Here is a 19,007-nt window from a genome sequence, read left to right as displayed (position 1 = left end):
CTGAAGTTGATCAATGGATTTTTTATTTAGACAGATGAAGAGTGAATTACAATAATCGAGTCTGGAAGAGATAACGGTGTGTACAGCCATTTCCATGATATGATGGACCGGAGTTTTGAAATGTTTAAGTGAAAGAAACAATTGCGAGTTTCCTGCCGTTGACCTTGACCAATGTACTGGCATTACAACTGGAGTTGGTCCCCGGGAACCACACTATGCTTCTAAATAGTTAGGATGGATCAAATGCAGATACATAATTTCCCCAAGGCGATTATTAAAGGTTCAATTTAAATTAGGGCTTCACGATTTTGGGAAATAATGTAATTGCGATTTTTCTGACAGATATTGCGATTGCGATTAAATTTGCGATTATAATATTTTTTTTTAAGCAGCCCCACAGAGGTTTATTGTAAAAAGCGGCTTGCATCTGGCCTACGCGGTGGGTCTTTTCAGGACACCGAGCCTGAAAATGTTTCTTTTTACCTGGGAATCGATACCGGTACCCAACGGTACCTTTTTTTCTGTACTTTACTCTCCCTCTCTGAAGTCTAAACTTCACAACACACAATCTAAAACACCTTACCTCCCTCTCCCAAACCGATCTTGTATCTCAATGGGACTTCCTGGTTAAATACATGTAAAATAAAAAAAAAAAAAAAAATTGATTATTTTTTTGTGATTTCATAATTGCATCATTCCAAATTGCAATTTCGATTTAAAATCGATTAATCGTGCAGCCCTAATTTAAATTGTGCAGAGATCATTTACAAAAGGCAACAAATATAATTTTTGTACTGCATGCAGAAGACTGCATGGTTTGGGACCCCAAACTGCATTGGACTAGCATAAATTGGGCGAGGTTGTAAAGGGGAACATCGCTTTTCATTAAGATATCTTGAGGTGAGGGGACCCCTACTATACACAGACTTGGCTGACAGGAGGAGCATTGTTGTTTATTATTATGTTATTCTTAGGCTTATTTTATTCCTTATTCTTAGGCAATTTTGTTATTCATGATTTGTTTTGTCTACCTAAATGTTTACTGTGAGCAATTTGTAGTGCCAAATTTCCCTCGGGATGATTAAAGTATTTTTTATGTTTATTTTTTTTCTTTCTCCAATTTTCTGTTTTTCTCCCCGTCCCAATTTAGTCACCGTGCAAATTCCCCCCCTCCCCTACCTGGCTGCTGTATGCATGTTCTCCTACGAGTCGGTACAAGGGCGTCCCGAAGCCGAGGGCGTTCACTTGGCAGCGAGGACTCTCATAAACCAAATTACAAACATCTCAAAACAAACTAAGTCAGACTACTGCTTGACCTGACTCCTAGAACCCACCTCACCCCTGCACACTTTGCCAACCTAGGATGGCTTAGAGTAGACAACAGAGTACAGCAACTTGCAATGGGCCTGGTCTACAAGATACACTACACGACCAAGGTACCCATGTACATGTCAAAATACTTCCCAAAGGTTCAGTGAATACCACGATCACAACACCAGAGGGAGCTCCACAAATCATGTAAAAACCCAGATTCGGCTCAAATCAAGGACTAAACACGTTTCGCAATTATGCCACAACAATGTGGAACGCCCCTACCCAAAGCTGTAAAGGAATGTAAATCACTACCCACCTTCAAAAACACTCTCAAAGAACACCTACGGGAGACTGCAATTCAAAACTGGCCCCTACAAATGTCCTAACCCAGTTGTACAATAAAGACCAAGCATGGCTTTGTCAGTATTCCAATGTACAGCCCCACCCAACCCCACCCCACCTACCCAACCTCCTCCAATGTACAGTTTCCATGTCAAATGTATGTCAGTATTCCAATGTACAGTGTGTCCCCCCCCCCCCCCCCCCCCCCCCCCCCAAATGTACAGCCCCACCCCACCTACCCAACCTCCCCCAATGCACAGTTTCTATGTCAAATGTATATACTCTTCTTCTGGATTTTTTTAGTATCACAAACGGTACTGTATTTGAAAATCTGGTATGTCATAAATGTATAGATGTAGAAGTACTGTCTATCTGTATGTCATGTGTGTCATATGATGAATTGAAAATGGGGGACCCTGATGGAAACAAGACGAAAGTCTTTCTCAGGTCTGCATCCTCTTAACAATTGTATGTATTGAGCTGTACTGTACTGTACCCATTCTGCAATCTGTTAATAAACTTTTCAATCAATCAATCAATCAGGTGAAGTGTAAACGCGTGGGAGGGCACGCTATCTCCACCAAGTCCTGCCCCCGCAGAGCAAGTGCCGAGACCTGACCTGTAGGCGTCGCTGTCCACAACGCCAGATTACCACCCCACCAGCTTCCCACCCCCTAATACTGCCAATTGTATTAGTATGAACGACAACACCGAGAGCTGGGCTCGAACCCAGCATCTCCTGCGTTGGTGAAGAGCGCAATCTCCGCTATGCCACCTGACCGCCTTGATTAAAGTATTTCTATTCTATTCTATTCTATTCTATGAAAATGGCCATGACCGTTTACCCCCTTTTAAAAAATGTTGCTTGACTTGGGAGCAACGTTTCCCCCCCTTTCTCGTGAGCTAGCATGTCGTGGCTGATCTCTACAGACTCTCTAGTTTCATACCCTTTCACTGCCACACGACAACGGGTTAACCCTTTTCACTACCACACTACATAAGGTTAACCCTTTACTATCACACCTACAGACGGTTAACCATCTAGTGTGATAGTAAAGGGTTTAACCTTCTGTAGTGTGACAGTGAAAGGGTTAAAAATGAAGCCCGATGTTACCCACGGAAGGCGGCTAATCAACTTGGCTCAAGAGGCTATATGAATTATTATGAATCCTGCAGCCTTGGTGGCATGATCTACCCATTCATCCCTGCAGGACAGCTGGTTAGTATCATACTCGACAACCTAAACATTCTAAATAGTGATGCACAATATATCGATATGGCTGTTTTTTTTTACACATCGGTATCGGTCCGATATCAAGATAGGGCCGATATTAAAAAAAAATTATAATAATAAGTATATTTATTTTTTTAATTATTATTATTATTTTATTTTTTTTGCCTTAAATAGTTTCAAAATATCAGTCATTCTGAAAATGATGATATCGACATCGGTAAATATCGGTATCGGCCAGAACATGCAATATTAATATCGGTATCGGTATCGGCCACAATTTTTCACATCGGTGCATCACTAATTCTAAATGTTGTAGACTAGTGTTTTCTAATACAATAGCCGACGTGAAATAAACTGGTCCAAGCTTTATTGAGTTAAACAGGAGCACTTTTTTTAATCAAATGTTATCATTTTGAGGAATTGATTTGTGGTGGGGCACAAGTATAAGCTAGCTACTATGTTGGAAAACACTAGAAAATGGTAGTGGACCTGTTTGTCCAGCGAGCTGGCGAGTATTCGGGTGGTTTAAAAAGGCAATGGAGCTCAACTGCAGATTGTTGGTCGTCAGGTTAGCTGTTAGAAAGACTAGCCGTTAGAAAGGGAGCTTTGGACAAAAACGGTGTCCAGCTCCACAGTCTAATCTGGGTGTCTTTGAAGATGGATTTTTCTCTGGGTGGTTGGCAGGTTGCTGGCTCACAGGCCTCACTTGTCTTTCTCACAAATGATGACCCCTGTCGTCGATACCCTGGAGAATAACAAGCATATTACAGCAACAGGCTAGTCTCTCTCTCTCTCTCTCTCTCTCTCTCTCTCTCTCTCTCTCTCTCTCTCTCTCTCTCCTCTCTCTCTCTCTCTCTCTCTCTCTCTCTCTCTCTCTCTCCCTCTCCCTCTCCCTCTCCCTCTCTCTCTCTCTCTCTCTCTCTCTCTCTCTCTCTCTCTCTCTCTCTCTCTCTCTCTCCCTCTCCCTCTCCCTCTCCCTCTCCCTCTCCCTCTCCTCTCCCTCTCCCTCTCCCTCCTCTCTCTCTCTCTCTCTCCTCTCTCTCTCTCTCTCTCTCTCTCTCTCCTCTCTCCCCCTCTCTCTCCCTCTCTCTCCCTCTCCCTCCACCCCTCTCAGCCATCCTACCTTATCTCTGTTCTCTATCTCACTCAACCTGCCTCCTATCCCTCCCTGCACCCCTCCCTCCCTCCACCCCTCCCTCCCTGCACCCCTCCCTCCCTCCCACCCCTCCCTCCCTCCCTCCCTGCACCCCTCCCTCCCTCCACCCCTCCCTCCCTCCACCCCTCCACCCCTCCCTCCCTCCCTCCCTCCACCCCTCCCTGCACACCGGAGAGGAGACTCGCGCTCATCTGTTCTGACGTCCTGTATCTGTCCACCCCCTCCCCCACTCTGCTTGTCTTTGCGAGGCTGCTATTTGGCCGTCTCCCAAAACATCTCTCTCTCTCTCTCTCTCTCTCTCTCTCTCTCTCTCGCTCTCTCTCTCTCTCTCTCTCTCTCACTCTCTCACTCATGCACATTTGCAGTAGGTTTGCCGCACAATAGACCGATGACATGCTGCTGCTGTGTGTGTGTGCATGACTGCGTGTATGTGTGTGTTTTGCACGCACAACGACATGCAAGCCAGCCTGGTTTGATTTTGGGAACTGCTGCAGTGTGTGTGTGTGTGTGTGTGTGTGTGTGTGTGTGTGTGTGTGTGTGTGGAGTCTCTTAAAGGGACATCCCCCTGCTCGAGTCTAGCGGTGACGCTCGGTCTGCAGTGCTTCACTCACTAGCACGGCTCTCTCTCTCCCTCCCTCCGCTCTTCTCCTCATTTTCCCTTTCCTGGAAAATGCTGCTACAATCTTTTTCTTCCTCTCGATGTCGCTTACTTCTTTTTACCCGCGCCCACATTCTGCTGGGGCGTGTGTGTGTGTGTGTGCATGTGTGTGTGTGTGCATGTGTGTGTGTGTGTGTGTGTGTGTGTGTGGTTTGGCTGAAGCCCTGAGTCAGAGGTGTGTGTGAGTCATCTTCATCATTAACGGCGTCGTCAGTGTTTGTCGGAGGAGCGGGATTCCTCCTCTTTCCCCCCTTTTTTTCCCCTCTTCCTTTTCTTCTACTCCTGTTCTCCTCCTCCTCCTCCTCCTCGCCTCTACATAACAGTAAACGGTAGGGAGACACTCCATGCAAATTATTGGGATTGTGTGCGTGTGTGTGTTTGCATGCTTGTGTCTTATGTTCGAATGTCTCCTGTTCTAATGCACTTGATGTCAGAAAATAATTTTATTATTTAATTTATTATAATTCTTTTGTCTCTTGTTGTTTATTGTGCAGGCTGGTTCGGGTTATCCCACCATGGCTGCTGCTGCCATCCATGACTTTCACCGGGCGGAGTCGGAACGACTCAACGAGGTCAAAGGTCACCTGGAAGTTGCCTTATTGGAGAAACACTTCCTCCGTGAGTCGACCATGAGATGCACGTGCGCACGCACGCACGCGCACACACACACACACACACACACACACACACACACACACACACACACACACACACACACACACACACACACACAATAAAGCATTTTACATACTTTATTGAATCCACAGATCAAATCATATTGGTGTTAAATAACGCAACGATTCAACATGCTTTCATAACAACTACACACTGTCTGGCTTCCTATTACAGCAGAGATATAACTAAATCACACTGTCTGACTACCTATTACAACATAGATATAACTAAATCACACTGTCTGACTACCTGTTACAACAGAGATGGAACTAAATCACACTGTCTGGCTACCTGTTACAACAGAGATGGAACTAAATCACACTGTCTGACTACCTGTTACAACAGAGATGGAACTAAATCACACTGTCTGGCTACCTGTTACAACAGAGATGGAACTAAATCACACTGTCTGGCTACCTGTTACAACAGAGATGGAACTAAATCACACTGTCTGACTACCTGTTACAACAGAGATGGAACTAAATCACACTGTCTGGCTACCTATTGATTGATTGATTGAAAACTTTATTGACAGATTGCAGAATGGGTACAGTACAGCTCAATACATACAATTGTTAAGGGGATGCAGACCAGAGAAAGACTTTCGTCTTGTTTACACCAGGTCCCCCATTTTCAATTCATCATAACATACAGTATATGACATACACGACATACAGATAGACAGTACTGCTACATCTATACATTTATGACATACTAGATTTGCAAATACAGTACTATTTGTGATACAAAAAGAGTCTAGAAAAGAGAGTATATACATTGGAGGAGGTTGGGCAGGTGGGGTGGGGGCGTTGGCTGGGTGGGTGGGTGGGGTGACTGTACATTGGAGGTGGTTGGGTGGGTGGGGTGGGGGGGTTGGGTAGGTTCGGTAGGATGGGTGGGTGGGGGACACTGTACAACTGTACAAGCAAAACTGTACATTGGAATATTGACAACCATGTTTGGTAATTTACTGTACATTGGATGGGGTTGGGTTAGGACATTTACAGGGGCCAGTTTCGAATTGCAGTCTCCCGTAGGTGTTCTTTGAGAGTGGTTTTGAAAGTGGGTAGTGATTCACATTCCTTTACAGCTTTGGGTAGGGCGTTCCACATTGATGTGGCATAATTGCGAAACGTGTTTAGTCCCTTGTTTGAGCCAAATCTGGGTTTAACATGATTTGTGGAGCTCCCTCTGGTGTTGTGATCGTGGTATTCACTGACCTTTGGGAAGTATTTTGACATGTACATGGGTACCTTGGTCGTGTAGTGTATCTTGTAGACCAGGCCCATTGCAAGTTGCTGTACTCTGTCGTCTACTCTAAGCCATCCTAGGTTGTCAAAGTGGGCAGGGATGAGGTGGGTTCTAGGAGTCAGGTCAAGCAGTAGTCTGACCAGTTTGTTTTGAGATGTTTGTAATTTTGTTTTTAGTGCCTTTGGTACCATGAGGTGCAAGCATAGTCGTAGTACCCTTGAATGAGTGCTCCTGCCAGAGTCTTCAGGGTATTCTTGTTTACCAGAGAGGAGATCCGGTACAAGAATCGAGTTCGTTGGTTGACTTTTTTTATTACATTGGATGCCATTTTGTCACAGGAAAGATTTGCCTCTAGGATGGAACCAAGGTATGTAATTTCATCTTTCCTTTTGACAATATTGTCACCCACTGTAACTGAGAAGCCGTCGGTCTTGCTGAGTTTGTTATTTGATCCGAAGAGAATGGACTCTGTTTTACCCATGTGTAATGATAGTTTGTTATCAGCGAGCCAGGTGCAGATTCTGCCGAGTTCTGAGCTGAGGGTTTTTTCAACCTGTAACTTGTTCTTGTCAGAGACCAGCAGGGCTGAGTCATCTGCGAACAAGAACAAGTTAAAGCAGTCACAAGCTGACGACATGCCATTTGCATAAATTAGGAACAGTAGCGGTCCTAGTATGCTTCCTTGTGGAACACCACAGCTCACTGTGAGGGGGGGGGGGGGGGGGGGGATAGAGTACTGTTTACCTCCACCATCTGTTATCCCACCATGGCTGCTGCTGCCATCCATGACTTTCACATGGCGGAGTCGTAACGACTCAACGAGGTCTAAGGTCACCTGGAAGTTGCCTTATTGGAGAAACACTTCCTCCGTGAGTCGACCATGAGATGCACACACACACACACACACACACACACACACACACACACACACACACACACACACACACACACACACACACACACACACACACACACACACACACACACACACACACACACACACACACACACACACACACACACACACACACACACACACACACACACACACACACACACACACACACACAATAAAGCATTTTACATACTTTATTGAATCCACAGATCAAATCATATTGGTGTTAAATAACGCAACGATTCAACATGCTTTCATAACAACTACACACTGTCGGGCTTCCTATTACAGCAGATATGGAACTAAACCACACTGTCTGGCTACCTGTTACAACAGAGATGGAACTAAATCACACTGTCTGGCTACCTATTACAGCAGAGATATAACTAAATCACACTGTCTGGCTACCTATTACAACAGAGATATAACTAAATCACACTGTCTGGCTACCTATTACAGCAGAGATGGAACTAAATCCCACTGTCTGGCTACCTATTACAGCAGAGATGGAACTAAATCACACTGTCTGGCTACCTATTACAACAGAGATGGAACTAAACCACACTGTCTGGCTACCTATTACAGCAGATATAATAACTAAATCACACTGCCTGGCTACCTATTACAACAGATATAAATAAAACACCCTGTCTGACTATTGACTAACTATTACAACATAGATATAACTAAAACACACTGCCTGGCCACCTATTACAGCAGAGATGGAACTAAATCTGTCAAACTTCTCTTTGACAGGCCTGCAATCCTCAGGCCACTAACGACACACACACACTATATGAGTCCTGGCAGCCTTGGTGCCATGATCTACCCATTAACTCATTCGGGGCCAACCATGTAATATTACGTGTTTGCCCGACAACTGTTGAGTAGGGATGGGAATTGATACGATTTTATCGATACGATTCCATTATCGATTCTGCTTATCGCTCCGATTCTTTATCGCTTCCCTTATCGCTTCCTGATCAATTTATAATTTAAATAAATAAATTGGTAATGCAACAGAACTAAGAACTAAGGTTAGAATAACAACATGCAACTTGACATTTCTGATTGTCATTTATTGTTGAGCCCCCATGTCAGAAGAATACAAAAACTGTAAAAAATAAAACATTAACTATAGCCTACACTTAAATAAAAATAATGTATTTGATTCTCTTAAATTTATTTTTATTTTTTATTCTTAAACTAATTTAATCTATTGAATAACGACCTGTTGAATGTAACTACAGTTCAATATCTTAAAATAATTTAATCTATTGAACCGTAGTTGCATTCAGGTCGTTATTCCTCTGACTTCTCTGTCTCTGGTCTTTCAGAGACACACGCACGCACGCACGCACGCACACACACACACACACACACACACACACACACACACACACACACACACACACACACACACACACACACACACACACACACACACACACACACACACACACACACACACACACACACACACACACACACACACACACACACACACACACACACACACACACACACACACACACACACACACACACACACACACACACACACACACACACACACACACACACACACACACACACACACACACACACACACACACACACACACACACACACACACAGAGAGCTCCCTCCCCGGGCCCCTGTAAGGTATTGGCTCGTGTTGCTACACGGACATGTTTGTATGTTGCACGGTACTTCCTGACTTACATTAGTAAACAAACAGTCAACCTGATCACACGCTCTCCGTCTCTTATTATATGTGAACTAAAGAGTACAAGGTTTACACAACAGCCCCCATCCCCTTTTTTATTTTATTTGTACCTGTACTACCTGCTGTCAGCTGTTATCTCTCTCTGTGAGCTTGATTAGCTAACGTTAGCTAGCGTTAGCTCCGCGGCTAATCTTAGGTTATTCAATGACTAGGTTCTAAAACATTGGAGTAGTTTTCACTGCACATAGAAGCAGCCAAACAGCGGGAGCATTTCGGGAGCATATGACCAAAACCCAGGCAATTTCGAGCCCTTAACACTTGCCCATCACGTCATATCATGTTTTATCAGCCCAATGCCTGAATGCCCACGACGTTTATTAGCATTTAATTTTTTTATTAGCGATCTGAATTCATATTTCATCAACCGAGTCTCCCGTTGGTACAGCAGCCCTGTAGGAGCTCAGATGTGTGAAAACCGCCCCCTATCGTCTCCCAGATGGTAATGCACCCTTTTGGAATGGACTCAATGAAAATGGATGAGAAAAGAAAAATCCGGAATCCACATTTTACTTCTCAGGCATGTAACCCGAGCCGATCGGATTCATTGTGGACCCTCAGAACAGCGTGGAATACATATGTACAGTATGTAGCGTTGGATCAATAAAAGCGATCGATATTTGGAATGGCGATCAGGGATTGGAATAATCTTTTTGGATAACATCTGATCTCAGGTAAGGAATCTCTTTTAGCAGTCTTAGGATAATCAGACCTGTTTTCACAGAGATATAAGCTTTTCCCGTGTGTGTGTGTGTGTGTGGCTGTGCGAGCGATCAGGAAATAAGAGAATCGATTTTTCAGATCGCCTATATAGCGTGCATACGTGCACATATACTATCTATAATCTAGCGTTTATTTGAAAAGATTCATAAATAGGCCGAAAAATGACAACGTTTTTGTGTAGAATATTCCAGTAAAGGGCGATTATCACAGAATATTTATATTTTCCTTGAAAACGAGGGCTTTTCAAAATGCTATAAAACGAAAATGAACCGATAAAAAAACAATCCGTTTCGACAATGTTGACTGCAAACAAGTCATTGATAAGCGACGGGCAGATTAGACACAGCCATAATTTAAAACATAGATTAGGCGTTTTAACGCTATCATTGAAGTGGGTGGTGGCTAGGGGTGGACGGTATGGTCTAAAATTTATATCACGGTATAATTTGAAGCATAGCCGGTAACGGTATATATCACGGTATCAGTGTTTCCGTTAGAATATTTTTTTTTACCTGATAGGCAGGCTATATAAAGAATGACATGTAGGCATTGTAGATTTATAATATTTTTACTTAAAACTAGGCTACTTTTGCGTATAAAGTCATTATATTCCAAATAAAATAAGTCCCGAGTCTGTGCTGCTCCCATTGCAAACAGCGGGGCTGGATGCTGGATTTTGCTAGAAGCATATGTAGCTGCAGAGCCGCAGAGCCAGCGGCGCTTTCAGGTCTGGTCACAGCTTTCAGCCGTTGGGTGGGGGGGGGGGGGGGGGCGCTGTTGAGCGGGCCTGTGACCAGACCTGAAAGCGCCGCTGGCTCTGCGGCTCTGCAGCTGCATGCTATTCGCAAATCCACTGCTGCAGCCGTCCTCCCGCTGCAGCCGTCGTTATCATAACACTACACACATATCATAATGTTTACAGCAAACTGTAGTTGATCACCAGGTATGTTTTATTAACGTAGAATAATTCATATAAGAAAAACGATAGGGACATCTCTTACCTTTCTCCACTGGTTAAAAATGCCAGGAACTGAAATTGAAACTTGCTGTGCGCCGCGGTGATATGTGTTTATTATGAAATGACAATTGCGTGTTGACACGCCCACTGCGCGAAGCCTCCTAAATAACTTTTTCCAGTTTGCACATATCTATTATCTATGACTAATTCTATCTATTTTTAGGGGCAAATGCGATTGAAATAGTCGCGCTGTGGTTACATGACGTCATTGCTATTTTAGAGCTGCTCTACCGGTTACACGGTATAGTCAAAATCCATACCGTGGAGCAAATTAATACCGTTTATACCGTATACCGTTTATACCGTCCACCCCTAGTGGTGGCACTCAAGCACTAAATCGTGCGCCCCCTGCTGGCACTGAAAGTGTTAAGGAATCAAATAGTCTGCCATGGCTACATGCGTGGCGCTAACGTTATGCGCAACTGTAGGAAAAACCTGGCATCGATAAGAGGAATCGATAGTCACGGAGGCATGCGACTCCAGGAATCGGACAATTAGGAATTGATTCCCAACGGGAACCGGTTTTCGATTCCCATCCCTACCGTTGAGTGCCAACCACGTAATATTACGTTTTTGGTTTGTTTTTCTTTTTTTTCGATTTTAATATCCTATTCAATGTTGCCTGGAAAAGGCATATTGGGACTCCGAAGGTGCAGTACCGGCCAGATCCTGGTAGTGATGCTGTCTTGAGAATGCAGTAACCCCTGTTGCAGACCGGGTGTCATACTGAAAAGGGTTCAGGCAAACTTTTCTGGTAACCTGAACCGAGGGCTTCACCCGATCGCATGGAATCGTTTTTGGGACGCCCGATTCATTATGCTGTGGAGGGTTATGGCGTGGGCCAAATGGACATATGATCTACCAGATGGCAATCAAATAAGTGGAATATTCTTTTTGGAATCTCACCGGCCACATGTAAGAGCAATTTGACGTCAATTTCAGCTTGATCGTGCAAGGATTTCATAGCCATCCCCCAGATCAGCGTATGTATGTAATAACGAATGCCGTTATTGGCAATCAATTAATCAGAAACGACCCCCCCCCCCCCCCCTTTCATGCATTCATGATGGAACATAATACCCATCATATGCATTTGGATTTTTAACTGTAGAGTGTGTAGGGACGAAACGCCAATGGATTTAACGGTATTAGCGTTGCCGCTTATAAATAGCCTCACAGGAATTATCCCAGATAATTGCGAAGTAACACTCATATTCACCACGGTATAAAACGGGAACGTATGGATGGAAAAATTATAAATTTTTTGCATCTTGAACGGAAGGTTCTTACTGTCAATTGACCATGATATTGGATCCATAGCTATAATATAAAATATAGATTTAGCTCTACAAACAACATGACACACGGTGAAAGTGTGTAATGGAAAGCTGGCCTAGCTACAGTGGGCCCCGTCTAATGGCTGGCACCCAATGAGTTAACCCCTGCAGGACTGCTGGATAGTTTAAAACTTGACGACCTAAACATTCTAAATGTTGTAGTGTTTTCTAATACAATAGCTGATGTGAAATACACTTGGGTCCAAGCTTTATTGAGCTAAACAGGAGCACTTGTAATTAAATGTTATCATTTTGAGTAATTGATTTGTGGTGGGCACAAGTTTAAGCTAGCTATTATGTTGGAAAACACTAGAAAATGGTAGTGGACCTTTTTGTCCAGCAAGCTGGCGAGTATTCGGGTGGTTTAAAAAGGCAATGGAGCTCAACTGCAGATTGTTGGTAGTCAGATTAGCTGTTAGAAAGACTAGCTGTTAGAAAGGGAGCTTTGGACAAAACGGTGTCCAGCTCCACAGTCTAATCTGGGTGTCTTTGAAGATGGATTTTTCTCTGGGTGGTTGACACACACACACACACACGCACACAGTAGCCATGGGTCAGACTGAAATGTAATTCGTCCTCAGGAAGAAGGCAGATAATCAGATTGACACATTCAATCTTATTTAGGACACAGGACTTTCATAGGACACTGACTTGTGCGTTGATGACTCGAGACTAGCTGGTTACTGGAGATACCATGCTTGACGTGACTTGAAATATTCATTGCCGTGTAAACAAACCACCTATTTGCTTATTGTGGTCCAGTCCGTAACGTTCCCTTCCTCGTCAGAACAGGGCTGCCATGTTGAGGCACCATGCTGAGCTGAGGTGACTGGTGTTGGTGCTGTGCTGGCCATATAATACACTATTCCCCTGGATTTTACTGTAAGAAAACAGAGAAGCCAATTATCCAAATTTCCTTACAAATAAACTTGACTTTTCTATTACCAAACAATTTGTATATTCTTCTATACTGTATATGCCCATACGTATATCTTTTGTATTGAAGTACAATTCTACCCATATGTACTTTTCCTGACAGTATACTTGCAAAGTACCTTTGGTACTTTATTTGCTTTTATTTGCTAATTCAAAGCACATGTAAAAGAAAATAATAATAATTAAAAGCACTTAACACATTGACCGCCAGCAGCAGCATCGCCAGGTCTTTATTCAATGGATATAGTTTTAGACTGCAACATTTGCGAGTGCTTAAAATATATCTTATATTATATCTATGGGTCTAATAATGCCGTCGACTGTCAGTGAGTTGCTTCCAGTCAACATCCCAGAAACAATTGTTTTTTCATCCGTACATTTCCGTTTTATACCGTTTTGAATAGAGTATGGTTTGGGTGCTTTTCAGTAATTCCAGGAAAAAGATGAGAAAAAGGCATTTTACTGTAATCCAGTCATCACGTTGTAATTTTTTGGCTGATTATCTAATTATCCTGAAATCAACGCTAGATTATCATTATTATATCATGTTGTGCATACATGAAATTACCGTCGTAGCGGGGCACTCGCCCCCCACCACCGCTGAACGCATGGCGGGCAATAATGAGTTAACTTGTTTCCGGCGCAGATTGTGTTAAAAAATAGTTTACCAAATTTGTTGTACTTTTGTGAAGTGTACTATTTTGGTAAGCACATCCAAAAACAATGCAGATTTCTGTTGCACATAATCTCACACACATCCAAAAACATTCAGTACTGTGACAGTCCACATGGCTTTTGGTATTAGGTTTACAGTAATGTCATTTTCCACATGGCTTTAGGTATCAGGTTTTAGTAATATAACGTTCCACATGGTTTTTTGTATATTGTTTTTAGTAATATAACGCTCCATGTGGATTTTGATATCGGGTTTCTAGTAATATAACACTCCACATGGCTGTTGGTATCAGGTTTTTAGTAATATAATGTTCCACATTGCTTTTGGTATCAGGTTTTTAGTAATGTAATATTCCATGTGGTTTTTGGTATCCGGTTTTTAGTAACCTAATATTCCATGTGGCTTTTTGTATCTGGTGTTTAGTAATATTTTTTTGTGATCAAATATTTTTATTTTCCATTTTTCAAACATGAAACATCACAACTCACTAGTGTTGTCAAAAATATCGAAGTATCGATACATATCGATACTGAATATTTAAAACGGCTTCAATACTCATTTCCCGAAGTACCGATACTTTCTGCAGTATCGGTACCAGCTGGCCGGAGCATTTATTAACGTTACGCGTGTACTGGTGTAGGATGGGCTCCGGCTCCGCTCGACCGAACGTTGGCAACGGGGTAGTTGTGTCGAGTTCATGCGTGTACTGGTGTAGTGGGCTCGGCTTGACGTTACTCCGTTTCCATGAAGTAATAGGTGGCCAGCTAGCTAGCATTAAGCTAACGGAGGAACGACAGCTAACGTTAGCTAATAATAGCGTTGTTTACAAACTGAAGACAGGGCTGCGCTGCCCGGCTGTGAGGGGGAGGAGGAAGAGAGAGAAAGAGAGAGAGATTTCTCCGGAGCTATGCTATGCTATGTAACGTTAATAAATGCTCCGAGCATAGCCATAGCTCCGGAGAAATCTCTCTCTCTCTCTCTCTCTCTCTCTCTCTTCCTCCTCCCCCTCACAGCCGGTCAGGCAGCCCTGTCTTCAGTTTGTAAACAACGCTATTATTAGCTAACGTTAGCTGTCGTTCCTCCGTTAGCTTAATGCTAGCTAGCTGGCCACCTATTACTTCATGGAAACGGAGTAACGTCAAGCCGAGCCCACTACACCAGTACACGCATGAACTCGACACAACTACCCCGTTGCCAACGTTCGGTCGAGCGGAGCCGGAGCCCATCCTACACCAGTACACGCGTAACGTTAATAAATGCTCCGGAGAAATCTCTCTCTCTCTCTCTCTCTCTCTCTCTCTCTCTCTCTCTCTCTCTCTCTCTCTCTCTCTCTCTCTCTCTCTAAAAAAAAATTATAATAAAAAAAAAAAGTTATTAATTTTTTTTTTTGGTATTGAAAGTATCGAAAGTATCGATACTTTTCAAGGTATCGTATCGAAGTCGAAATTCCAGTATCGTGACAACACTACAACTCACAACACAATAATAACAATAATACGTAAAAGACATCCAAAAACAAACTAACCCAACAATGATTAGACAATAAATTAGACAGATTATACGTTTGCATACATATCCAGTTCAAGTAAGCTGTCACAAAGTATAAGGAAAATAAAACATCCCCAGGCCCGGCAGCCGTGAACCCCAACCCGGGAGGACCCGGAGCCCGGCGCCCCCGCGGGCCAAAGCCTCCTTAACGCCCCGACCCGCAGAGACCCCCAGCCACGCCCCCCCCCCAGTCAGAGCCCACGGCCACCAGACCCACAGCCAAAGGGGGCCCAGAAAATATACATCATTAAAATTACAATCGCTCTGCTCCCTCCCCCCCCCCCCCAACTCACCCCAGGACCTCAACGTGAGTCATATACATTATATACAATAGATTATCTCTATATGCGCTCTTTAAGCTTTAGTAATATAACTGTCCATGTCGCTTTTGGTATCAGGTTTATTAATATAACGTTCCACATAGGAAAACAGCCTCTCCCTGAACGTCAGCAAAACAAAGGAGATGATTGTGGACTTCAGGAGGTCGGGGGTCAAGGACTACAGCCCCCTCAGCATCGACGGGGCACCGGTTGAGAGAGTCAACAGCTTTAAGTACCTCGGAGCCTACATATCCGAGGACTTGACATGGACCACACACATTGACAGTGTTGTGAAGAAGGCACGACAACGCCTCTACTTCCTCAGGCGCCTAAGGAAGTTCCACGTCAGTCAGAAGATCCTTAAGAACTTCTACTCATGTACAATAGAGAGCATCCTGACTGGCAACATCACCTCCTGGTTTGGGAATAGCACTGCACAAGACCGAAGCAGACTACAAAGAGTGACACGTTCAGCCGAACGCACAATTGGAGGGGGGCTCCCCACCCTCCAGAACATTTACAACAAGCGTTGCAAGGGCAAGGCTAAGAGAATCATTAAAGACTCCAGTCACCCGAACAACTGCCTCTTTGAACTGCTGCGGTCAGGCAAGCGATACCGGAGTCTCAAGGCGAGCACAGAAAGACTCAGAAGAAGCTTCTATCCCCAGGCCATCAGGCTGCTAAACGAACAATGAACACTACACAACAACAACCATCAAACGCACATAGCACACACATCCACACGCACACACTCACTTTAAACAAACACACTGTAGCACCCACTCCACACACTTTATAGCACACACCCACTTTAAACAAACACACTGTAGCACCCACTCCCCACACTTTATATTTATTGATGAAGGATTGCACTACAACTCGTACACCTTACTGTAAATTGTACCTCATCCCATTTCTGCTTTGCACTATATAGTACTGTACATTAGTACACTGCATAGTATTGTATATTATATGGTAACTCAGTTACGTCTATTCTGCATCGAACATTGTACATATGTCTATACTGAACACTGTGACCTCATTTTCTACTTCTAAATTACATGCTATACTATGTTATTTGATACTATCTTGTCTAGCACAGTCTCTGGAGCGTAACAGTAAGAAGCATTTTGTATGAAAGTATTCTGTACTTCTGTATGACGACTATTAAAGAAACTTGAAACTTGAAACTTGAAACATTGCTTCTGGTATCAGGTTTTTAGTAACGTAATATTCCATCTGGCTTTTGGTATCAGGTTTTTAGTAATATAACGCTCCATGTGGCTTTTGGTATCAGGTTTTTAGTAACGTAATGTTATATTATCGTATAGCTTACACTCTGCTCTATTGGAACTATCCCTTTATCCAGTCTGATATTGAATAATTTTCTCCACATGCACACACCCATCCGCCTGGCCACACCCACTCCTCTACATAAGCCCACCCACATCAGCTCCTTCCCTATTTTCACCACAGAAAAAGTGCCTGTATACACCCAGGGGAGGACTGAGGCCATTTTACTCTCCAAATGCGAGTATTTTTTATGTTTGGCGAGTGATTCACGAAGACCACTCGCCACACTGGCGACTCCGAGTAGTAAACAAAACAAAAAAATCATTCTGCAATCTGCTGATTCGCTCACTGGCACACATCCCCAATACTAAACAAGCCGAACTCTGACTCCCCCTCTCCCATTTGCACCTCATAATAATCCATAACCAATGAACATCATTGTTGTACAGATGCGCTCTAAGCTCCTCCAATGAACACTTGTTTTCTAGAAGATGTCGCGCATCTAGGGGAAGTGGACAGACCACTGCGCGCGGACCTACAGACTCCTGTCACCGGATTGACAATGTAGACAAACTTAGACAAAAACACATTGTGGATGAAAATAATTGCATGTAGAGTCGTCTCTTTCGGATATCAGTGCGGTCTGACATGGGGGCGAACAACAGCAGGCGACGCGTCTCCTTCGAGTCGGATGAGAATGACAAGTGGGCGTGAGGCTAACGATTCCACTCACTCAAGTCAACCAGCATTAGCCGGCTAGCTACCTAGCATGTAACAAGCTACCATAACGCGCGTTCAACATAGTGGACGACTATACTGAGCGGCTTTTGCTTAAATGCAGCAGAGTGACATTTTATTATTACCGAATTATTACCGGGTTTCCCCCCATATCACCACTCGCCCATATGCCCTTCACAACGGTGATGTTGTCATACTTGTCAGTCAGAATACACCTGCTGAACCCCTAGCGTTGACATGAGATTCGATTCCAATGTATTGTCATCATACAGCACAAGTACAGTACAACCATATGTTTGGCATCCAACCAGAGTGCAAATGTAACAAGTCAAGTTCAAGTTTTGTTTTTATTTAGCTATTACATTACAGTGAAATGCTTGGTTCTTTCACTGCCCAGCCCAGTCCAGCCCAACCCAGCCCAACCTAGACCAGCCCAGCATCTTTCACTGCCCAGTTCAGTCCAGCCCAGCATCTTTCACTGCCCAGTTCAGTCCAGCCCAGCATCTTTCACTGCCCAGCCCAACCCAGTCCAGAATAGTTCCCTCTTTCATGTTAATGTAATATCCTAATATTTTGAAGAGTAGAGACGGTGTGATTAATATATGTTTTATGCTAATATTGTGAAGAGTAGAGACACTTATTAATGTTTTATGCTAATAAATATTTGAAAGAGTAGAGACACGGACGGTGTGATTATTACTATGATTGAAAATCAATTTAGACAAAGACATACAAAGAAGTAATTATCACAATTAGCGATTTATTTTTGGCTGGTAAAAAATCTGTTTGGCTGGTAAAAAAAATCTCCTCCTCTGTATACACCACTTTAGAGTTTAGTGCCGAAATAGTTATTGGAAAAGAGGAGCTGCGTTGACATTATATCTTTGTTTTCTCTCTCACTATTTTTCGAGGAAATACAGCGATAATGTCTTCGCCACCGGAGTGTCTAGACGATGATGATCATTCTGACCTCCACCGGCGCTTCGCATTATGGGCGCGCGTCGCTGAGCATTCCCCGCCGGCATTGTCACCGGCTCTGCAGCTGGACACTATGCTTGGGAGGCGGTCGGTTGTGTGGGGGCTGACGGCCTCTCTGGGCGGGTGATGT

The 19,007-nt window shown here is 43.6% G+C and overlaps 1 protein-coding gene across 1 annotated transcript in view; it reads left to right on the top strand.

Moving 5' to 3' along the window:
* The window catches only part of gramd4a (GRAM domain containing 4a), a 146,651-nt gene that overhangs the window by 42,373 nt on the left and 85,271 nt on the right, over window positions 1-19,007 (top strand). The window contains exon 3 of the mRNA XM_084330783.1: window positions 5,199-5,322. Within this exon, the coding sequence (XP_084186909.1) occupies window positions 5,199-5,322 (124 nt within the window). The remainder of the gene's footprint in view (window positions 1-5,198; window positions 5,323-19,007) is intronic.

This window comes from Notolepis coatsorum, assembly GCF_963971535.1.
Source record: "Notolepis coatsorum genome assembly, chromosome: 15".
NCBI lineage: Eukaryota > Metazoa > Chordata > Actinopteri > Aulopiformes > Paralepididae > Notolepis > Notolepis coatsorum.
Note: the sequence above shows the minus strand (reverse complement) of the source record. Positions and strands in the feature narration are given on the sequence as shown.